Source organism: Habropoda laboriosa, unplaced genomic scaffold (assembly GCF_001263275.1).
Source record: "Habropoda laboriosa isolate 0110345459 unplaced genomic scaffold, ASM126327v1 scaffold561, whole genome shotgun sequence".
NCBI lineage: Eukaryota > Metazoa > Arthropoda > Insecta > Hymenoptera > Apidae > Habropoda > Habropoda laboriosa.
In genome coordinates this window covers 393,517-415,553 of record NW_017100686.1, presented here as the reverse complement: position 1 = coordinate 415,553, position 22,037 = coordinate 393,517, and the positions used below count along the sequence as shown (strand labels likewise).

The following is a 22,037-nucleotide window of genomic DNA, read 5'->3' as shown; positions in this document are numbered from 1 at the left end:
TGTACTCTACTTACGCGTGCTATATTTTAATTCATCAATAGGAAATGTTGTTTTTATTAATGGAAATTATTACATCTACCTTTCAGTCTGAATAAAATTAAACAAAAAACGTTTTATTTTAGCGCAAACAAAGTGATAAACGTCATTATATAATTCAGTTTATTTCGCAACTGTGCTATTAAAACTACTTGTGTCATTAGGTACGTTGTTTTTTGTTTGAAAATATGAGTGTCAATAACATTTCATTTGTACCTAGGCGCGTGGGACTGTAGTGAGATACTGATATCGATTGGAAAAACAATATGGCTGTTACGTAGAGTTCCAAGAAATGTCAAATGCAAAATAAAACTGTCGTGCAACATAAAGTGTAATATATACCAAGATTTTGATTTAAGTAAACATAATGTAATATAGATTTAAAGTTATGAAATAATGTTGAATGACCCAAATGTCTCGTGTATCAGAAATTGGGTTAACCTTATTCAACTTATCATCATGAACTTTAACTCTTTGCGGTCGTATTTTTCGTAAGCATGGTAGTCGTACTGGTCAGAACTATTTTTTGGTAGTGCGTGCTCAGTCAATTATTGCCTAAAAAACGTATAAATTTTATTCAAATGACTTTGTTTAAGTTGTGTGCATATTATTTTTCTCTTCCTGTTAAAAGTAACATTACATTGTTAACACGAAATGTTATAAAAACTTTTGTTTCTGTCAATAATTAGTAAAATAACGTGAATTTTAATATTACAGATTGTGTAATTGTTATCCATTATAACAATAATTAATTAAAAATTTGTTGCTAAGCTATTAAACAGAAAGCAGCTCAGATGTCGCTGGATGATGATTTTGAGAGACCATTTGAAAATCCTGAGCACCTACAATGGGGAGCATTGCGATCATTGTGTCATGCTAATGCAGAATACTTTATGTCACATCAAGATGAGAACAGTATTAGAATTAGAGCTGCTCTTATGGCAATATTAGATCATTTGGTGCAATTACAACCACTATATAAAGAGATCAGTAAAATTGCACCAATGTTTGACTTTGATGTACAGACACCTGGCAATGGATATAGAAGTTTTTTAGTTCTAATAGATAAATGTATTATACATTCACGTTCTGTCTGTCACAGAATATATTGTCAAAAAGATTCTGTATGGTTTCGTAGAAGTTATCACATGAGGTAATTACCAAAATTTCATTTGTTTAAAACATTCTGACAACTGCTAGCATCGTTGTGCACTTGCTTAGAGCACTTACAAACACTTTATTCATGGAGTGAGCACATAAATGATGGAAAACCGTCTCTCTTCATAGACAATAGTCATAATCCCCATGAAATTTTAAATAAAATAGATAGTATCAATCAGTATTGTTTTTATGGCAGGTGTTTAGGATTTCAGGTACTAACAAAGAGACATCTATATGTCGATGTAATCTTATCTGATTTTTCACATTCTCTAATTAAATGTGTTTTTAGTTTTATGATAATTTAAAGCCTGTTTTAAAAACTATATTGGTTTGTATGGCGACATTCAGCGAAGCATTTTATTCTAATGGTACGTTATTAGCACGTTGTACTAACTACGTTAAATATATGTTAGATCCTGAAATACGGGCACGCCGTATTGTTGACGTGTCTCAGCGTGCTGATATTTCATTTTGTCAAGCCTTTTGGTTTCTTAATGAAACTGGTAAGATACTGTCATTTTTAATCATAACATTGGTACAATTTAATTTTGATTTTAATCCCTTTGGTTGTATTTATGCTTCAATAATCGCTTTAAAATGCAATATATGTAAATTACATGTTTTAGACATTGCGCGTAGGTTACCGACTATAGCCTCCCCTTCTTTGGCAATAAATCAAATAATTTCTATTCCACCCGAAGAACTGACACTTCGTACATTAAATGGTACAAACGTGTCAATTCCGATACCAAACAGTCATGTTGGAAAAAGGCCATTACACGTTAGACTGTTAAGCTCTAAGCATCGTTTAGGAATGGTAAAGAAATAATTAAATTACTTTCTGTAGCTTTTGCAACCAGTATTTTCAATTATTATTTCCGTTTTTATGTTTCCTTCAATTAAATAAAAATTTTTTACAAAGCATTAGTTTCACTCCTGTGCAGTAATGCATGCTTCTCTCAGGTTGGTTCAGGTGGAGTAGCGGGAGAACTGCATGGATTGTCCGATGAACTGGTAATTCATTGTCATGGTGGAGGTTTCGTAGCTCAGACTTCTCTGTCTCATGAAACATATTTACGCAGTTGGGCTATAACTCTTGGTATACCTATTCTAAGTATAGATTACAGTTTAGCACCTGAAGCTCCATTCCCTCGTGCACTCGAAGAAGTGCTATATGCATATGCATGGGCTTTAAATCATGCAAATACATTGCTTGGGAGTACAGCGCAAAAAATTATTTTCGCCGGTAAGATGCAAAGCATCGCGTTGTTACCTAGTTTTTAATATACATTCATATCCATACCTTTTTATCTTATTGTCATTATTATTTATGGATATATTTAGAGGATTAAAACTCTTGATAGGTGATTCCGCTGGGGCAAACTTAAATTTGGGTGTTACTTTAAAATGTATGCAGCTAAATATTAGAAAACCTGATGGAATATTTATGGCATACACACCGGTACTTGTTGACTTCGTATTATCACCTTCACGGTTACTTTGTCTCACAGATCCATTATTACCTATGGGATTTCTGATACGTTGCTTGAAAGCATATGCCTCTTCAGATAACAAACGGGGTGTACGGTAAATGAATGCAAGAAATAAGTCTTGCTTTTAGATAGAATTTTTATGCATTCTTTACATTCACCTCATTATCTTTCTCTGTTTTTTAGAGAAAAAGAAAATGATAGTGCTGAATGTATAAAATCAGATACCGAATCTTTTGCAGAAGTAAGCGAAAGTGATCTAATAGCATTAGCTCTCAGTCCTAATGAAGATGAAACAAATGAAGCACATAAGTTAGCATCCTTACCATCTGATTCTACTTTGAATTCTGTTAGTTTAACAGAAGCTGATGGTAAATAAATGAAATATATATTAATAGAAGAATATTATTCATATAAGGATATAATTTAAAAATGTTACATAATTTTTATTTCAGTTCATTGTTTTTACTACTATAGTTGTTTTTACATTTCAATGCTCTTTCAACATTCTCTAACATAACAGGAATGGAACATCTACAGGAAGAAGCAAAATCTCAAGAATATGTTAACAAATTTGTAGAATTGTATCGAAATTGTGGTACAAATGCTTCAACGCGTATTGGAAATAACATTATTAACACGGATAACAATACGTCGAAAAATGACAGATCGTGGTCTTTCTTTGGTTGGTCTCTCCGTGGAAAGCACAGAGAATCCAAAGAACTGGATATAGAAAATGTAAAAAGTCCTTTGGAAGAATTTATGTTTACAGTGCCCAAGGATCCATATTTAAGTCCTTATCTTGCAGCAAATAATCTTTTAGCACAATTACCACCTGTCAAAATGCTGGTAAATTCTTAAATTTTTAATTTTTTTATAAAAGAAACAACAACTAATTTATACATAGAAAATAATTTTACAATGGGAACAGTTATAAGTGACATCAATTACATTTTCATAGACATTAGAATTGGATCCGTGCCTTGATGATTCTGTTATGTTCGCAAGAAAACTTCGATCGCTTGGTGTATTAGTGACGCTTGACATATTGCCAGGTTTACCACATGGATTTCTTAATTTAACACCGGTACAAACATTGTTTCTTCGATAAAGCGACATTATAATCATATAAGTATTATATCAAAATAATTTTAATTTATAGGTTTCAAAAGAAGCAAGTGAAGGATCAGATCTATGTGTGAAAAGAATTCAGGAGCTACTAGTATTATAATTATATGGATACAGCACTCATAAATATATAGATGTGAATATGCGGGAACAAATAGTTTCTTTGCTATTATTCTTCTTTTAGACATCAATTATAATTGATTCTTTATGTACAAAGATTTATAACAATAATTTGCAATATTCGAAAAATTTTATATATTGGTACGTGAACGCGACAAATAAGTAATATTTTTTATCTACATATTTTGTATTATACTTTTATATTTTGTTAATAACGTGCGCATTTAATAGCTATTTTAAAGATAAATAATCTCAAAGCACTGTACTTAAATGATAATATTAAAATGCTAATATCTTTGTATTTTGTCGACTAAATGTGCAATTGTTGAGAAAAGTAGTTTGGCTTCCAATTTTCTACTTAAAAATAAGTTCTTTTTATCTTTTTCTTCCTTTCAAATAAGAGATCTATAGATATATCGGCTGTAAAAAGTACTCGAGATTTCTTCAATTCTCAGTACTCAATATCGCGTTATTTAATGCTTTACACAGCTGACACAAATTATTAAATGTATTAGACATGAACAAATTAATATTAATATGGTACCAATTTAATAAAACGGTATAAAGAAAATTAATATATTATGTATATATAACATCGGTAATTCTTCCGTAGCTATTTTTTCTTGTTTAGAACATTAATAATTGTTAAGTTATATTTCTCATATGAAGTAAATTGTATTTGTCAGCTTTATTAAATTATTTATAAAATTCTAATTTTGTATAACATACTGGGAAGTATAATAAAAATAATTTTATTACCAAACTATAAAAACATGTAGTTTTTGAGATGCGATAAATTAATGATTTTTATTGATTACTTTGTTGATTATTTGTTTGATTTGTTTTAGGACGTAAAGTTTTTTGCAATACATGAGCATCTGCCGGTTCTATTCTCTTATAATAGTGTTCCTTTGTTTCTACTATTTCAAATCCAAATTTTTTATAAAAGTCAATAGCTCCTTCATTACTTATTTGAACATGACTGCAAACAAGAAATAAAATACAGAAACAATTATTAATTATACACTTGTATAAACAATGTTTAAGTTATTATAAGAATTAATTGAATACTTACAGGAAAATGGAATCGAAATTTCCATCTTTATTAACATAATTTAAAACATGTTGTACCATTACAGTGCCTATTCCTAACCTTCTATAGGGATAAAGGCATCCCAATGTCATAATATACAAACGCCTGGAATTTTCAGAAGTATCTACTCGACAACAAACTGCACCAACCTAAAATGATAAGATTATCTAATTTAGCTATACTTACTTTTATTAATAAAAATTGTGTTTAATAACAAAAAAAAAATGAAGCATACCACTATATCATTATAGTATGCAAGTTTTGCAAGTTCTCCAGCTTCTAAAACATCCTTGTAGAACTTTTCATTGTATGAGACTGGAAATACCACTTGGTTTAGAAGTTTGAGTTGTTTTATATTATGTGGTGTTACATCTCCTAATTCTATTTTTGATCTGTAATTTAAAATTTCTATTTTCACAAAACATGAAATACATTTACATGTAATATTACAATATTCAGTACTAGAATAATAACATTATTGTGTAATAGTATAATACATTGAAACATTTAAATATATTATACATTTATCTTGATTTGGATATATTAAAATAAGAATTTTAGAAAATAATTTTGTAGATTTTAATATTACTTTTTACATACTTACTTGTTTACAAGCATTATTTTTTACATACACATTAACCACGCTTCAACATAATAACACGTTTTCAAACAAACATGCTTTTGAAAATAAGAATATTTAAATTTTCCGCTTATAGATAATTATTGCAAATTATAAATAAAACAGAAACGATCGTAGAGAATGATGTACTATACATTCGAATAAAAACGAAGAGATCACTTTTAGAACATTGTAATTTATGATATAAATGTATAGCCTAAAAATTTTTAAAACTTACCTAGTCATATTAGGAAGTGCGGCAAATTTTAACGTTTTTCGGATGAACAATAATAACAAATTTTAATATAATTTGGTTAATAAGTATATTACCAAAAAAATAATCCTCATGTATTACGGAGAAACGTTACGCGGCTTTGTCTTCCTTATACTGAAATTTTATTAGCAAAATAGGTTAAATATATATCTGTCTTCAAATTTTGATAGGTTTCAGAATACATCAATTCTTTCCTTATTTATGTTAATTTTTATAAGTTTATACATTTAAACGTAATTTCTATTTAGTCATTAAAAATTTAATAAAGTTTCATTATTAATAATAAACGTAAGTAAATTGTATATGAGTATTTCTGAAGTAGGAAAAAAAATTCAATGAAATTGGATATAATTAAATATTGATATTATTACATATAATATTTTAATTTCCTTAAATGAATGCAAGAAAAACGTTTATCGAGGAAAATATATATTGTTTATGAATTTTATTGTTTCGATTTAAGTTATGAAAGTTGAATTACTTTGTGATACGTTTACCCATCGGTAGCAATAGTGATGCGTATTAGACATTAATTTGAAACATAGTCTATTATTTACAGTAAACTAATTTTTACATAATGTCAAGCAACAAGAGGGAACACAGTGAAAGTGATAATGAAGAAAATTGGGTTGGACCATTACCTTCAGAAGCTGTATCTCAAAAAAAGCAGAAAGGTTCATACATATAACCCCCATTTACTATTATTTGTATCATAATATTTTATAGAAATTAAATAAAATTTTTCCTTTTGTTTGGTTTTTCATTGGATTGCATAATATAAAATCCTAATATTATTATACTGTTATCATTATAGAAATGTTCCAACATTTACGCAAAACAAATGTAATATAATTTTGAACTGTTGTGTTTTTATTTACATTTTTTACAATTTTTAATTATACTGTACTAACAAAACTGTATCATTAAGGAACTGTTATTTGAAACTAATAAGCATAATTTTCATTATACAAAGTGGTTTTTAAATTTTCACATATTCATTAAGTATTATCTGTCCTTCAATGTAGTTTGCTTAATTAAATTTAATGTAAAATTTTGCAGTTTTAGAATATGAACAGGTGTATGTGGATAATTTACCATGTTGTGAATGTTATGAAAAATCTTATATGCACAGAGATGTAATCACTCATATTTTGGTAACAAAGTTAGTATTAACTATTATATTTAATATTTTTGATACTAGAAAATAAGAATAATTTAAGTTTAATTTAATATTTTTTTACCATTTCAGATCAAATTTTGTGATAACAGCTAGTTGTGATGGTCATGTAAAATTTTGGAAAAAACAAGAAGAACTCATAGAATTTGTAAAACATTTTCGTGCACACTTGATGGCTATACAATCTATGGCTGCAAGTTGTGGTGGTGTTCATGCATGTTCAGTGAGTTTAGATAAAACAATAAAAATTTTTGATGTTATCAATTTTGGTTAGTATTTTTTATTATATATGCACATATTTTAATAGTTTCTGGTATTATAAGATTTTTATTCAGTTGTCCAAGTTGGAATATTACTTCAGATATGATTAATATGATAAAACTGGATTTTGTACCACTTTGTTGCGAATGGATATATTCTCCTGGTGATGCAATATCTGCCTTAGCAGTTTCTGCTCAAGAATCAAATAAAATTTATATTTATGATGGACAAGGGACTGGTACACCATCACATGTGTTTGAAAAACTACATACCAAGCCTGTTGTTGCTATGAAAGTAAGAAAAATAATTACAAGTATCATATGCTATTTGTTTTTTTTTTTTGCAAGAATTTTCATCGAAAATGTTTGTTATTTGTAGTACAATCCAGTATACGAAACGTGTATCTCTGTAGATAAAGCAGGGATTTTAGAATACTGGACAGGACCGAAAACGGAGTATAGGTTTCCTAAATGCGTCCTATTTGATTCCAAGCTGGATACAGATTTGTTTGAATTTGCAAAAAATAAAACTTATCCATGTGGTTTAGCGGTATCACCAAATGGCAAGAAATTTGTTTCTCTGAGTGGAGATAGAAAAGTTAGAGTTTTCAATTTTCGAACAGGCAAACTATATAGGATATTTGATGAAACGCTGCAAAGGTTCTCTGAATTGCAACAAATGACACAGCAATTGCCAAACATGGAATTTGGACGGAGGTATAACATTATTTTGACGAAAATGTACAATAAATTAAATGATTATATTCCGCTTGATATATTAAAAAATTTCTTACAGAATGGCAGTAGAAAGAGAATTGGATAAGACAGAAACGAACTTGGGAAATATAGTTTTTGACGAATCTGGTTATATGATTTTATATAGTACAATGTTAGGTGTAAAACTTGTAAATCTATACACAAATCGGTGTATTAGAATTATGGGAAAACCTGAGAATATTCGTCCTATGCAATTAGCTCTATTTCAGGTACATATATACTTGAGAAGTTACATTTCTATATTCTTACGGACAAATTGTTAGTTGTAATAACTTTTTTCTTGAAAAATGTATAGGGAAAAGCAAGGAAAACCACAGCAGCTGTAACCGTAGAAATGGAGGCTGCGGAAAATCCAACGTTAGAAATGAACCGTCCTGATCCAACTCTCTTTTGTACAGCTTACAAGAAGAACAGATTTTATATGTTTACGAGAAGAGAACCAGAAGACACTAAAAGTCAAGAATGCGATAGGGATGTTTTCAATGAAAGACCATCGAAAGAAGATATTATTTCTTCCACAGAAGCTACTAATGTACAAAAGATTTATGACACAGCGATTATTCATACGGCTCTTGGTGATATTCATGTGAATCTATTTGGCAAAGATGTTCCGAAAACCGTGGAGAATTTCTGTGTTCATTCAAAGAATGGTTATTACAATGGACATATATTCCATAGAGTAATTAAAGGGTTTATGATTCAAACCGGTGATCCCACTGGAACTGGTACCGGTGGAGAAAGTATATGGGGAGGTGAATTTGAAGATGAGTTTAGGCCAAGTTTAAGACATGACAGACCATACACTTTAAGTATGGCCAACGCTGGGCCAAATACAAATGGAAGTCAATTCTTTATTACATTAACACCAACTGTATGTCCAAATGATTTGATACATTTCTATACATTCATAATTAATAATGCATACTAACTGAAAGTAACTTAATATTTAATTTCAGCCTTGGTTGGATAATAAACATAGCGTATTTGGTAGAGTGGTAAAAGGAATGGAGGTTGTACAAAATATTAGTCAAGTGAAAACGAATCCGAAAACCGATAAACCTTACGATGACATAAGAATAGTTAGTGTTACTGTGAAATAATAATGTTCCAAAATAAATCGACAAAACAATACATACTTGTAAATATATCTGTTCTTATGTTGTATCTTACGGTTTTATATTTTTTTATTGTACATGTGTGTGTTCTTATTGAAATATCATGTTGTGTCCTGACTCATTTGATATAAAAATCCTCGTATAAAATTATATGCTCCCGTGAAACTTGTGAACGCGTTTACGCCAAATAGGTTGTAGTTCTTTGGTATAATTACTAACGCGTATCTGACGAATAAATAATTAGTAATAATTATTCTCAGTTATGAAAACTTTTAAATTAGAATCATTAAAAAAAAAGAAAAAAATACCTGGACCATATAGCACCAGTGATCATAAGACTTGCAGTTTGACTGAGAGAAATCGTATGTGCCGGTCGGTTAATGTCTCCTAATCCTGCTATTACTAAACACCATTTGAATGTCGGTGCCCAAAAAAATACCGTACTTGGCCCTATATTAATCGAAATATTATCAATACCAATAATAAATCGAATTCTTACGAGTTTTGTTCCTTTGAGATTGTTTTCCGACCTGCAGGATGTAGAAAAATGGGACGAAATCTTTTCGGTAAAAGGCAGGCTATTCGACATATGAATCGTTGATAAATACTGTCCTTTTGTCTTGGAAGCATTGTATAATAGTTGATTTCTTCAATTTTGTAAAGTTTTATAAAATCGTTTGTGTGATAAAGTTTGACAGAAAAAAGTGATATGTGGAACAATAAGACTTAACAAAATTTGAGTATACTTAGACAGTTTATTATTTGTGGCTGTCTTTGAAATCTATCTTTGAAATAAATTTCAAGAGTGTTAATACAAACGTTTTATTCGACGAAATTACTTTCTAACTACACAATTTTTCCGAGTAAATTGAAAGTGCTGTATCAAATATATCATAAAAAGTCAGCGTTTTACTATTTCAAGTAAGTACATATTACTACAAAAAATTAAAATAACACAAACGAATTTTGTAATGGTAAAAGATAAAATTTAATATTTTCCCGCTTTTTCTGTGCCTTTTTATTCCTCTTTAGTTTTTGAAAGTAATCGATTTCATGATGGTTGTACCCACGAAAAATATTTGCGTACATACTTGGAAATAATAATACATAAATATATTTTTCTAAATAAAATTTTGGCACAATTCAGATCTTTTTTAAACTGAATATTTTTTTAACAATTGGACCATTTCTGATCATTTTCTTTATTGCATTCTGATTGGCTCTAATCTAAGGATCAATATAGTGCTTTTGATCAATGGTTTCTAATTGACCGCATGACAATTTCGAAGCATTTACAATTTTGTATTTTAATCATATGACTTCATGAACATAGACTAACTAGTTTTAAAAGAGCCACGTGTCTATTTCAACATAGAAAGGTTAATTTAAACGAGGCAAATGAACCATACGTATGCATGTGTACAGTACTATTGCGTTAACTGGCCGCTATTGCTATCCCCACTACTTCTTAAAACTGGCATTGTGAAGTGAGCCCCCAGCGTTACGTATTTAAATTAAACAGGGGTCTCGATATTTCATACCAGGAAATCGTATCCCACTCGCACTCAATGGAGAAGAAATGTACTCGTGATTTCCTAAAACATTATTACCTTGATTACTGACCAGATGTGGTTCTGAACAGCGGCCAGCTAACGCGACAATGTTGTACATGTAGCGTGTTAAAAAAGAATTACGGAAATTGTGTAAAAAATGCTCATTAAATATAACTCGAAAAATCCATATTATCGGAAACAGAAGTGGGTAATTTATTTTAATACAAATAGTTTGCTTCTTTTGCTGAGCAAATACAGATCAATTGTTGAGTTTAGTGTACTATCTATTTAGTCAATATATTTTCTGGCGGATATACCCTTCAACGAAAGCTTAGATGTAATCAATTTTTGATCAACGTAGGTGATTGATATAGAGGGCAAGTGAATGAAAAAGTATCATTTTATTGAGAAGAATTGAAGTTTTTATATTTTTTAATTCAACGCATGTTTCACGGTTCTTTTTCACAGCTTCTGCGTAGCAAGCTGAAAATCCTATTTTGTTGGTTTTACAGACCCTTTCTCCTCCTTCCACCGTTCGTTGTGAGCTGCCTTGTATTGTAGCTGGATTGCCAGGCTCCAGGGTAATTTTTAACAATTCATAACTAAAAAATCGGGGAATTTTTATTTTCGTTTTATTTTGTCACGTAAAACTACTCTTTAAAATTGTTTCCACTCCTTGCCAAATATCCTGCGCATATTTCGTTACATGCAAACATTGCACATACAACATATGGCGTATAAAACACCCGCGTATTATCGTATTTAGAGATGATGCATCAATCAATGCGTGCAACAACATATACTCTTCTCCTTCGCAAGTAAATAAAAAACTAATAATAATAATAACTATATACGTGAGTCATGTTTTCTATAAAAAAAAAAATGGGAAATAATTGAAAATTGTTGTAGCTATATTTTATAACACAGATTTGAAAAAAGTGACGAATTTCGTATCAGTGTAAATTAATTTCATGATCAGTGTAAAATTTGCACATCACCAACATTATGAGTTGTTATTAAACATTTAAGGAAATTACGCATTAATGATATAGAATTCATGGGAACTATTATTAACGAGAAAATAATTAACGAACTGATATCGTAAAATTTGAATTATCGATTAATTGATTATCCAATTTCTAAGCATAAACAGTCGAGAAAGTAAAATATTAATTAAACGTTTTTCGTACGGTAATATGCACACATATTAATATTTGTAGCGATCAATGTTTGAACGATAGTTCAACACTGTTCCTTTAGTTAGTAAATCCATATAGAAAAGAAGTTATTATTTTAATATAATCCTTTTATTTCAATTTTAAGTATCCATATTTCAACAAAAATATTCCATAAATTGTTTTACTACTCATAAAATCAATTTTAAAACATTTCTTTAAAAGACTTTGTTATGGAGATATACTTGCTATTCATTCTGTATCAAATTTTCGTTGTTGTTAACATACTTGTTGCATTATTTAACGGTTTCTTTCATTTGTTCCATTTAACAATTTATTTTCTTTTTTCAAGGGTATTAAAGAATTCCATTAAAAATTTTCTATACAGAGTGGAGTTATTTGCACAAACAGAAAGCATCTTAGCAGTATTATTTTTATTCCTTGCTCAACACCATTCATTTTTATTCATTTTTCAGAGAAATCAAACGTTTTCATACGCATACAAACAATATGACATGTACAATGTAACGAACTGTATGTGAGAAGATTTATAACAATTTAGAAAATATATTACTTCGAATAAAGAACAAAATACATTACATCTTTAAGTACTATGGTGCGACGTTAGACGTTTTATAATCATTTCATTATCTCCTAATCCTTGATCGTATCTTGGAAATTTTCTCCCCAATCGGAATGTTACGGAGTGGTTCTTTTGTAAAAGGTATCTAACATCAAAATCAGTTACATATGTTCCCAAAAATCGATATTTTTTTTTGTGTGCTACAAGAATATATTTACAATTTTCATAATATTTGAACTGCAGTAAATTTTCAATTTATCAATTTTTCTTTACAGTTGGACATATTCAAAATGGAAAAAATATCGTATATTTGCTTTCTTCCTACATCTTCAACACTTTTCGATTCACCTTTTGAAGCAAATTCTCTACGGTATTGAATTTATTCAAATAGACTGTTCAGAATGTACAAACTCACTTATCCAATTCCTTTGATAAAAATATTTTTCTTTCTCCTTTCTTCTATTCTTACAACACTTTCTACTTTCATATTTCACAGCGTTTCGTTGCTATCTGCACTTTTGCATTGACATACATCTTACATTAATGTGTTTCAGGCTTCCACTATCCCGCCCCGCTTCCTTTTAGCTTAATCTTAAGCTTGATAGTAAGCTTAATCTTTATGCTACTTTACGAGTTGGTGGAGGAGGGGATGTTAGAGCACAAATAGGTCCTCGCAGCTTTTCGTTTTTCTCTTAAAGCCCAATAGGTGCTTCAAGATCTTCCTACGATGTTTGCTCCTCTTTCTTTTGGTCGCCTGTTCCCGATCTCGTTGAGGATTCAGCTTGATCTGCGCCAATATGCCTACTAATAGCTCGTCCACGTGATGAGCCAGCCCTGAAGAGGTTTCGATGAACTTGCATCCGCAATTGTTCGCCAAACGTCGGCCAACTATTAATAGGAAGATGTCGAAATTTTCTTGAGTTCTATCATTTCTCTGTTATAAGACTACGTTCAAAATATACACGGTCGAGTAACCAACTTCTACATTTATGCTATGTTATTTAACATTTATATGTATATTCAACAGAGTTCTATTTGATTGTAAAAATTGTTTGATTAATGAAAATCTTTGATCGTGGTAAAAATGTTGAAAAACAATTGTAGACAACTTTGAAGCATTACATGTGTTTGAACAAGTAAGTAACTGGAGCGTATAACTCATTAGCAAGTGAGTTATTGCCATTACTTACCAACAGATGGAACTTGACGTTTCCGTTCGAGATCTACTTTGTTCCCAACGAGAATTACACCATGACAGGCCATGTAATCGCTCTTCCATAGATACAATAACGTCTCCTCGGCAATTTTTAAGCTACGTCTATCTACTACCGAGTAAACTACCACGTAAACGTCCGGGTTGTACGTTGAACAGAACGTTTCGACCTGAGAAAGGTAAAGCGTACACTGGCTCTTTCATAAAAATCTTCAAATTTATTATTAAAAAAAAGAAATAGTTATTGCACTTTTTACGGTTTCAACGTTATATCGAAGTTTTTCCCATTTAAACTGAATATTCAATATTCTGCTTATAATCAAAAGTTTCAACTAGAAGCATCCATAAATTTGAATGTAATTTCAGTTTTCGATGTGTTTGTAAATTTATGAATAAAAAATTAATTGAATTACAATTTTAAATTTCCATCGATTTTCTTGCAATGTTTATCATTGCTGTAGTTGTAAAATTAGAAAATTGTCTGGGAGAGTTTAATGAAATTTACTTTGTAAAACAGGAGAAACTTCAATTTACTTGGTAGAATATACTTTGAGCTGAATATTAAATGTGTAACATAATCCTGGAAATTTTTATCAAGATAATTCTAGCTGTTTGAATAAGCAAAATTCTGACCTTTTTGTTACGGAAGGTTTTAAGTGAATTGAACACAATGGATGCGAAGAAAAGAAGAGCGAAGAGAGACAGAAAAAGAATCCAGCGAAAGAAATAATGAAATGTTATACGTACAGATATCTCCGCTGCGGGATGGTCTATGATTTCCAGTTCCGTTTCTTGGCCATTCAGCATCACAGAAACATTTTTCTGTCCGTACTCCTCGTCTGAAACAAAATTTTAATATTAATCAAAGGTTAATATTTCACGAGATTAGTTTGAAATAGCTTATGCACCGATCGGTACATGGAGATTTGCCAAGCTTCAGGGATATTTTAGCCAAATTCTGAACCGCCGATAACAAAACAATTAAGTCTCAAACGATTTTCGTTTTTTTTTTTTTTTAATTTTTACAATCAGCCCTTAAAATTTCTCGTTTCGTCTCTTTTCCTTTCTTATCATTCTCTGATAACACTTTCTTATTCCATTGCTCTCTTTTTTCTCTCTCGTTCTTTATTCTTATCGCTCCCTATTCTCTGCTGTTACTACGAACTTTCTCTATTCAATTTCTTCCTCACCGTATACTCTGCAGCTATTACTACGACCAAGCTTTGTATTCGAGCTTTCGAAGTAACACGCATTACGCGAACGACGCATTAATGAATAACGAACATGAAAAGAAGAAGATGAAGAAGAAGTAGCAGCATTGAAAGAAGCGTCCCGGGGGATCCCTGAAGATTAAATAATCTCGGTGTACTTGGTGTGTTCTCCGCAGAAAATGTAAGAAAACGCGTCTCCTCTCACCGAGAGAAGTGTCGTAGGCGCAAATGTAATCACTGGTGGTGAATTGCGCTGTAAGGGCGGTTTTCCCAACACCCGACGCACCCAGCATGCCAACTTTGTAAGTGGCTACTTGTTCATTACTCGTGTACTCCTCAGCCTCGATGCCAGAGATCTGCGACGCCGAACTGAAATGTAGCATAAAAACGTTCGCGGTTAAATGCGGAATGTTTTGTCGAATTTCGTCGAAACGTGAGGTGTTTTTTGTCATTTATATCTATCGTGTAGGTCTAATGTTGATAAATCTGGAGAATTTCTGTTTCGATGAGATAGAAGCTTGAAAATGGTCAATTTCGAATCACAGTGTATTTCCTGTGAAATCTATCAGGTCGTTCGGAAAGTTCTGAATTGAAATAATCGTAACTCTTTCGAAAGTTAACATATTTGTACGAAATAAGAAGCGTTGCAATCGATACACCTTTAATAACGTGTTTCAAAAATTAAGAAAGATTATCAACGACAATGTTGGGTTTTTACGTCCGTATATTCTGGCTGAGACACTTTTTGTAGTGATTATTTTTATACATAAAACGTTTAACGATGAACAATTGAATCAGCTTCAGTGTCGCCGAAGGAATGAAAAATCAGTTGGATGATGATTTATTCTCACCTGAGCAACCTGGCCTCCCTAGTGCTGCTGCAGCTAGTCCCAGAAGACGTGACGCTGTTGATACTCTTGCTACGACGACTTTTCAGCGAATCACCGAGGTTATAGACACCATTTGCCGTTATGGAAAACGATCTCAGCCTGTAATACTCCACTCCGTCCTCGGTTTCAACGTCTTCAGTACCGCTACCACCGCCACATTTCGTATCAGCGAGCATTGTCTGCAACGTTAAACGGAAAGCCAAAACGATTACCGTGCTACTTAACCCTTTAACACTTTGACAGTCTAATAAAATTATGAATTGCGGTAAAAAAAATGTATATTTCACACGTATTTTTCTAATAATTACGTCGGGTACGACAATAATATTTCGTGCCCGGAATATGAAAAGCCCGGAGATAGTCAAATTCACAATTTGACTCGACAGATACTCAAACTCGATTCTTTTTTTCGAAAACAACGCTTCGAAGGAACAAATTTTATTCTTTATATTTTCGGTTTATTTTTACATGTATAATCATCTTATACTAATTGTAAGCTCTATCTGCCTCACCCTGTATATAGAGAAAAGAGTCCATTGAATAGAGAATAGGATAGAAACGGCGAATAGAATAGAAACGCCTTTAAGGCTTTTTTTCAATCGTATCTAGAAATCACCGCCATCCACGACGTAGCTCGTGTCGCTTTTCGCGAGGTATTACCACGAGAAACGTTAGCGGCACTGTTATCGCCGAAATTCTGTCAAAACAGATAAGAATTCGATAGTTAAAGACGTTTTCCAATTTTCCACCCATCGACAAGTCACACCGATCGTCTCACGCGAAGGTTAAGGACGGCGATGTCGCATACAATCTTGAGGATCGTCGTGTTCGTCGTCAAGTCTAGGTACTCCCGATATTACCCTCTTAACCCTTTAAAGTTGAGCAAATTGTTAATGTAAAATTTTTGCCAATCCTCGTTGACGAAACGAATAATCCCTAATGTTGGTCAAATTTACCTCTCAACTTGTTCAAAACCACTATCTAAGTACTTTACTGTGTGCAGCTCAGGAGTTTGCCCTCGGGGCGTCGCAGGGGCAAGAAGGGCAATTCGCTCGCACCGCCCAAAAATCTCACGTCACAGAATTTTAATTGACCCGATTCGTCGATGTTATCGCGACGGCCAATAACGACAATACGTGTGCTCTATTTTTATGATAGTGTTAGGAAAAAAATGGACTTACGGGGACGTGACCGAATCGGTAGAGATGGGATCAGGTTGAATGTGTTCTCACGAATCCCAGTCAATTTCAATAATCAAGTTTCGTTTCGTGGGTTTCGATTACTACTCATAAGGAATAAAGTTGCAATGTAATCATTGTATTCAAGTTGGTTTCTGGAATGAGTACCTGCAGGTTTCGGAAACGTACTTATAAGTATAATAGTACTAAAATCTAGCAAATAAGAATTCTATAGCTCTCATATGAAAATCATGTGTATTCTTATAATTTTTAAGTTATACCGTAAATACCATAATTGTTTGTAGAAATAGCGAAGAGAGAATAATTTGGAAAAGCAGAAACTTTTTGGTAAGGTACTCGTACAAGTTTCGAATCTATTCGACCAGTGTTCGAGTCTACTTGCAGGTACCTTTTTCATTTTTTCAAGTACTCGTAAAAGATTCGAACCTATCTCGTTTGGATTCGAATACACTTGAAAGTACTATCTTTATTTCCCGGAATAGAGGAAAATTTATAGAGGGTTTGAATCTACTTGAGCTGTGCTTACACGGTACAAAGAAAGTGTAAAATTGTGCTATTTATCGGTATATATTTTGTTCTATTTGTTGAAATCGCTGGTTCAAGCACGTGTATACAAATGGTGATGTATTGTAGTTAAATTGGTAGCTGTTGGTACCTGAAGGGTCGTTAAACTTTTCAAATTAACACGTCATGAGTGTACCGAGCTTTACGGATCTGGGTAAAAACGCGAGGGATGTATTCAGAACGGGTTACCATTATGGCAAGAGGCTTATTAAATTGAGTGTAAAAAGCAAGTCCAGTGATACTGTGGAAGTAGGTAGTAACTTGCGTTTCGAGAGTGAGACGTCAAAGGTAAGAGCTTTTAACAGGTAATCTCTGCGGCAGAACGCCTGTTATCTATCAAGTTCATCATTTTTTTCTCGTATCCAACAGATTTTACTGTATCTTCGATAAATCGTTGGAAATTGTCATTTTTCGAATTTTTCGCTACGGTAATTTGTTGTACAGCGTGAGATAGGTAAATTGTTACAAGTGAAGAGATATTGGAAAACTGTTTGTCGGGACTTTTATGGTAACAGGGGACATATTTGTTGTGGTTGGTGAAATATTTTTAGATTGGGTAAATTTTAAGTTCCCAAAGTCACCTTCGAACGAAAATTTCGCTGAAAAAAATCTCATTTCTTTCCTAACTCACCCTGTATATGTACGTATTTAAAAGCAGAGTAAAATAATTACGGAAAATTTCATATTTACCATTTTTCGAAACATTGCGGTAAAACATAAAATCGAGCGACAAAATGAAAACTTATTTGAGATTTCGAGGTGCCGGTTTCGTTTGAAAAAAAAAAAAAAGAAACGGAATACTGTGTGATTAATATACGCATTCGTGCAAGTTCAGAGAGCAACGAATGCATTCCCTTTAAAAGTAGAGTAGTACTTCTCACGGGCAACAGTTTGAATAGGTTTTTTTTTCCATCCTCGTGAAAGTTTCAAACTTTTATCAATATCTCCCATTATTAGACAAGAAAGTTCATACATGTTACTTCACTTTCTGTATCATACCATTTATTTAATCGTCGAGAGGCCGAAGGTTCGACGCTCGGTTCAATTTTTCTTTTCGTCACATTTCTATCTAAATACATTAAACTAAAATTTACAGAAAATGCTATTATTGATTAATTATTGAATAATGGTTAGATAAAGTTTAATTGGAGATATTTCGGACACCATGTATGCGTGAGCTTTTCTGACAAATTAGGTGTGTGGCGACGTGCCATAGAGGAAATTCCCAGTGATTTGTGTGTCGCTAAATTCATTTACCAGACCGTAAGATACCATTAATTTTGCAAGCGATTAATCAGGGTACTTTGTGAAAGGTAGTTAGCGAACCGATCTTCTACGAGCCGTGTCCCTTATTATTACTGTCATTAATATCATCATCATTATATTATTTTTAGTATTATTACGACCGATAAAAATGATTTATTTGCAATTTTCCAACTACAGTTAACCGGTACTGCGAATACAGAATACAAGATGAAGGACTACGGAAGTCTTCTACTAAAATGGACGACAGACGGTACTGTCACTCTGGGTTATAATCGCCATCACACCATAATCCCAGACATTGGCTTACAATCGGAGATTAGTTATAATCCTGAAACTACTGCACGCTCTGTAGAAATCGGCGCGAAGTGCAGCAAGCAAAGTTTCAACGCACTTTGTTCGATCTGTTAGTCAATTTACTTTGGTTAATATTCGTTAAATTTACAGTTAGATAGATACTTAAATCTTACTACAGTTTCAGAAAGATGACAGTTGAGGCCATTGATGGAAGAAGGGAACGTACGCCAAAATGCCATTTCGAGAAAATCGATTTCGAAGCTTTCGTTATATTACTTAGTTAAAAGTAACGCAATTAAGTGTGAAAAAGAAATGATCTGTTATATACATATAATTGTAACGATTATGTAACATTATTCCATCGATGGCTTCAATTTTAACATTCTCGAGTCCAGTTTTATAAAAGATATCTCCTCTTTACATGGAACGATATTTACGAAATTCGTAAACGAGAAAATGCGTTTTATTTGCAGCCAGTGACATGAATTCGAATGTGAATGTTTTGGGATCTATAGTGACCGCTGTAAAGGGCCTACTGATCGGCTACCAAGGTGGCTACAATTCGGAAACGAACAAAATGACTACAAACGACGTTGGGCTAGCCTTCAATTATCGGGATGTCGGTTTTCACTTTCGATGCACCTCGATACCGCATGAATACGGACTGTCTCTTTTATACAGAGGTTCACAATTTTTACTGTTTTTCTGCTTTACCGTAAATTCGTCAATTTTTTTAAGTCTTCGATGAATTGGGTATCATATTGAATATCCACGATTACTGTGGAATATTAGCGAGAATTTGTGAGAAAAGAAGTATATACGAAAGTAATTAGTATTTTAACAATGAAATTTTCACTATCGATTAATTCAAAATTTCTAGAATACCTTCGTGAATTTTCTGCAATAGAGAACTTAGGAAGGAGGAAGGTTTCTTCCTCCTTCTTAAAAAATAAAAAATTAAGACGAACAGATGCTAACTCGCAATTATACAGTTTGTTCGACAACAGTTAGGTCAAATGGTAAAGCTTGATTGCACGTAACGAGATAAGACGTATACAGGAAAAAGTTCTTCGGTTATTAGTAGTTGAAAGATAATCTCGTACAGGTCTGAAAACTCTGTCGATCTGTTCAGCATCGGTAAATGTAGAGTAGGTCGATGCACGATAGGTACATTCATTCTAAAAAACAATGAGGCACAGTTATAGGTAGCTAACAGAGTTCGCTGTGAAGAAGAATCTTGCAACATTGTCACGCTGTAAATAATCATTGAAAGAAAGAAGGGAAATTACGCCTCGTTATTTTTTAGGACGACTGTACTGTGCGTTGACCTGTTCCACATTTGTCGATATTAGATTGCTCTCCCTCCTGCACGGGTCCTCGAAAGGTTACCCTTTTTTAAGCGCTTTTTATTGAAAAGGAAGAAACCCCGAAATCCCGCGAAATTTTATTTCCGATTTTATCCTGGTTTTTGGCTAACTTCATCACGAAGGAGCATCCTATCGAATTTCTCTCACTTGTTAACGAACATCGTGTCTAATATCCTTTTTATTCGTGGCAACAATTGACCGCCTGTTACCAACAAACTCTATTAATTAGATTTGCTGTTTCGCTCGATCCCTATCATTTCGCGTCTCTTTCATCGGTAGTCATAAGGATTAGTGAGCCAAACTCGGCCAATTGCTGCAAGGGAAATCAGGTCATTGCTCCGCTAAATGTTCGACTCTGATTTAAAACCACGATTCGTATCATTTTTCCAAATATAATAGAAAACGAACGTTGAGACATGCAGTCATGCGACCGTTAGTTTTGTCGTCCGTAACCGAGAAGAGTGTCTCACATTAACCCTTCAACGCTCAAATTTTTCTCACCTCGATGTGCCAAAAATGATCAGTTTTATTTTTTTTTCATTATTTCCTAGGCGTATAGAAATAAGTTTCCCATTTATTTAAAATGCTGTGACTTCAATTTTTGCAATACAATAGAAAGGATAGCGCGATATGAAGAGTGAAAGAAAATAATTAAACAAAATTGCACCTTTTGGAGAATTACTGGTTAAGAGATTAATAGACAATAGAATTCGTCAAAAACAGACGTTAACTCGACTGTCGTGTGGCCAGATCCATAAGCATACGCGAAATGCAATAACGTCCGTGCAATGATGTTGACATTTTATCCACACTCTCGCGTATCCTCAACTTAAAGCGATATACACGTGCCGGGTCTATCGCTAGCAATCATTCCGCAAATCATCCCTCCTCTAATATATTATCACTGAAATGCAACCGTGATCATCTTTGTTCTTAGTTGGTTTCTTCAAAAGATGGTTGTCGACTCCCTTCAAGTAGTTCCGGCGTAAATCGTCTTATCGTCTTCTATTCAGCACGTGCGACCTAATTTTCTCAAGCTTGACACGCGTAGCTCGATTTTCCATTACGAACAACGCGACTACTGTTTAATTACTGTGTTCATTACTTTTTATATTTTCATAGTAATCACCAACCACAGATTTCAGTAACAGTAAAGTACACTATGTTTCGATACGGCGTTTCATTTTTTCCAAGTATTGTACCAACCGCTCGTTTTCATCTTTTCTTACGATTATTTTCGGGATTTTCGGATGTAAATTAAGGATTTCCAAGGAAATGTTTAGATATATCACCAGCACTGGAACTGGCTTCATTTAAGGAGAGACGATCAGCTGCGATCAATTGAAATCTGCGGTTCCTGATTAACGACCTACAATACAAGTACTGCTGGGAACAGAAATAGACGTCAATCATTATCGGTGTATTCCCCGATTACTAATGAAGCCAACTGCAATGCTTGCTAAATGTCCGAA

At 32.7% G+C, this 22,037-nt stretch overlaps 5 protein-coding genes across 5 annotated transcripts in view; 2 read left to right on the top strand and 3 right to left on the bottom strand.

The window, feature by feature from the left end:
- The first annotated feature begins 286 nt into the window (after nt 1–286).
- Nucleotides 287–3,959, top strand: LOC108576904 (hormone-sensitive lipase). Its single transcript, XM_017939977.1, is given in 10 exon segments — nt 287–367; nt 754–1,409; nt 1,487–1,700; nt 1,824–2,014; nt 2,161–2,443; nt 2,562–2,784; nt 2,874–3,058; nt 3,211–3,536; nt 3,649–3,774; nt 3,850–3,959. Coding segments are annotated over 9 exon segments (2,196 nt in total). The 5' UTR covers nt 287–367; nt 754–830; the 3' UTR covers nt 3,919–3,959.
- Nucleotides 3,960–4,742: 783 nt separating this feature from the next.
- On the bottom strand, nt 4,743–6,024 carry LOC108576921 (probable N-acetyltransferase san). The gene is made up of 4 exons (XM_017939996.1): nt 5,886–6,024; nt 5,264–5,420; nt 5,011–5,177; nt 4,743–4,917 (listed from the first exon to the last, which is right to left on the bottom strand). Exons 1-4 carry the CDS (start codon nt 5,891–5,893, stop codon nt 4,743–4,745), a joined length of 507 nt encoding a protein of 168 aa, XP_017795485.1. The 5' UTR covers nt 5,894–6,024.
- A 410-nt stretch (nt 6,025–6,434) lies between these two features.
- Nucleotides 6,435–9,235, top strand: LOC108576898 (peptidylprolyl isomerase domain and WD repeat-containing protein 1). Its single transcript, XM_017939970.1, has 8 exons — nt 6,435–6,595; nt 6,981–7,083; nt 7,171–7,367; nt 7,460–7,653; nt 7,738–8,075; nt 8,155–8,344; nt 8,431–9,006; nt 9,092–9,235. Exons 1-8 carry the CDS (start codon nt 6,499–6,501, stop codon nt 9,233–9,235), a joined length of 1,839 nt encoding a protein of 612 aa, XP_017795459.1. The 5' UTR covers nt 6,435–6,498.
- Nucleotides 9,236–9,351: 116 nt separating this feature from the next.
- Nucleotides 9,352–9,880, bottom strand: LOC108576874 (mitochondrial pyruvate carrier 2-like). The gene is made up of 3 exons (XM_017939936.1): nt 9,781–9,880; nt 9,559–9,700; nt 9,352–9,475 (listed from the first exon to the last, which is right to left on the bottom strand). The coding sequence occupies exons 1-3, from the start codon at nt 9,878–9,880 to the stop codon at nt 9,352–9,354; spliced, it is 366 nt and encodes a 121-aa protein (XP_017795425.1).
- A 2,959-nt stretch (nt 9,881–12,839) lies between these two features.
- Nucleotides 12,840–22,037, bottom strand: part of LOC108576902 — a 15,903-nt gene continuing 6,705 nt past the window's right edge. Inside the window, exons 4-8 of the mRNA XM_017939975.1 lie at nt 15,837–16,054; nt 15,191–15,354; nt 14,522–14,613; nt 13,752–13,944; nt 12,840–13,449 (exon numbers count right to left, since the gene is read on the bottom strand). Coding sequence (XP_017795464.1) covers nt 13,214–13,449; nt 13,752–13,944; nt 14,522–14,613; nt 15,191–15,354; nt 15,837–16,054 — 903 coding nt within the window. The 3' untranslated portion in view covers nt 12,840–13,213. The remainder of the gene's footprint in view (nt 13,450–13,751; nt 13,945–14,521; nt 14,614–15,190; nt 15,355–15,836; nt 16,055–22,037) is intronic.

Coding starts and splice junctions, on each gene's coding strand:
- LOC108576921 (XM_017939996.1), bottom strand. Junction 5,178..5,263: donor CATACTATAATGATATAGTG/GTATGCTTCATT, acceptor TTATCATTTTAG/GTTGGTGCAGTTTGTTGTCG. Junction 4,918..5,010: donor AATTTCGATTCCATTTTCCT/GTAAGTATTCAA, acceptor TCTTGTTTGCAG/TCATGTTCAAATAAGTAATG.
- LOC108576898 (XM_017939970.1), top strand. CDS start 6,499: ATGTCAAGCAACAAGAGGGAACACAGTGAAAGTGATAATGAAGAAAAT. Junction 6,596..6,980: donor ATCTCAAAAAAAGCAGAAAG/GTTCATACATAT, acceptor AAAATTTTGCAG/TTTTAGAATATGAACAGGTG. Junction 8,345..8,430: donor TGCAATTAGCTCTATTTCAG/GTACATATATAC, acceptor AAAAATGTATAG/GGAAAAGCAAGGAAAACCAC.
- LOC108576874 (XM_017939936.1), bottom strand. CDS start 9,880: ATGCTTCCAAGACAAAAGGACAGTATTTATCAACGATTCATATGTCGA. Junction 9,701..9,780: donor CATTTTTCTACATCCTGCAG/GTCGGAAAACAA, acceptor CGATTAATATAG/GGCCAAGTACGGTATTTTTT. Junction 9,476..9,558: donor ACTGGTGCTATATGGTCCAG/GTATTTTTTTCT, acceptor TTTATTCGTCAG/ATACGCGTTAGTAATTATAC.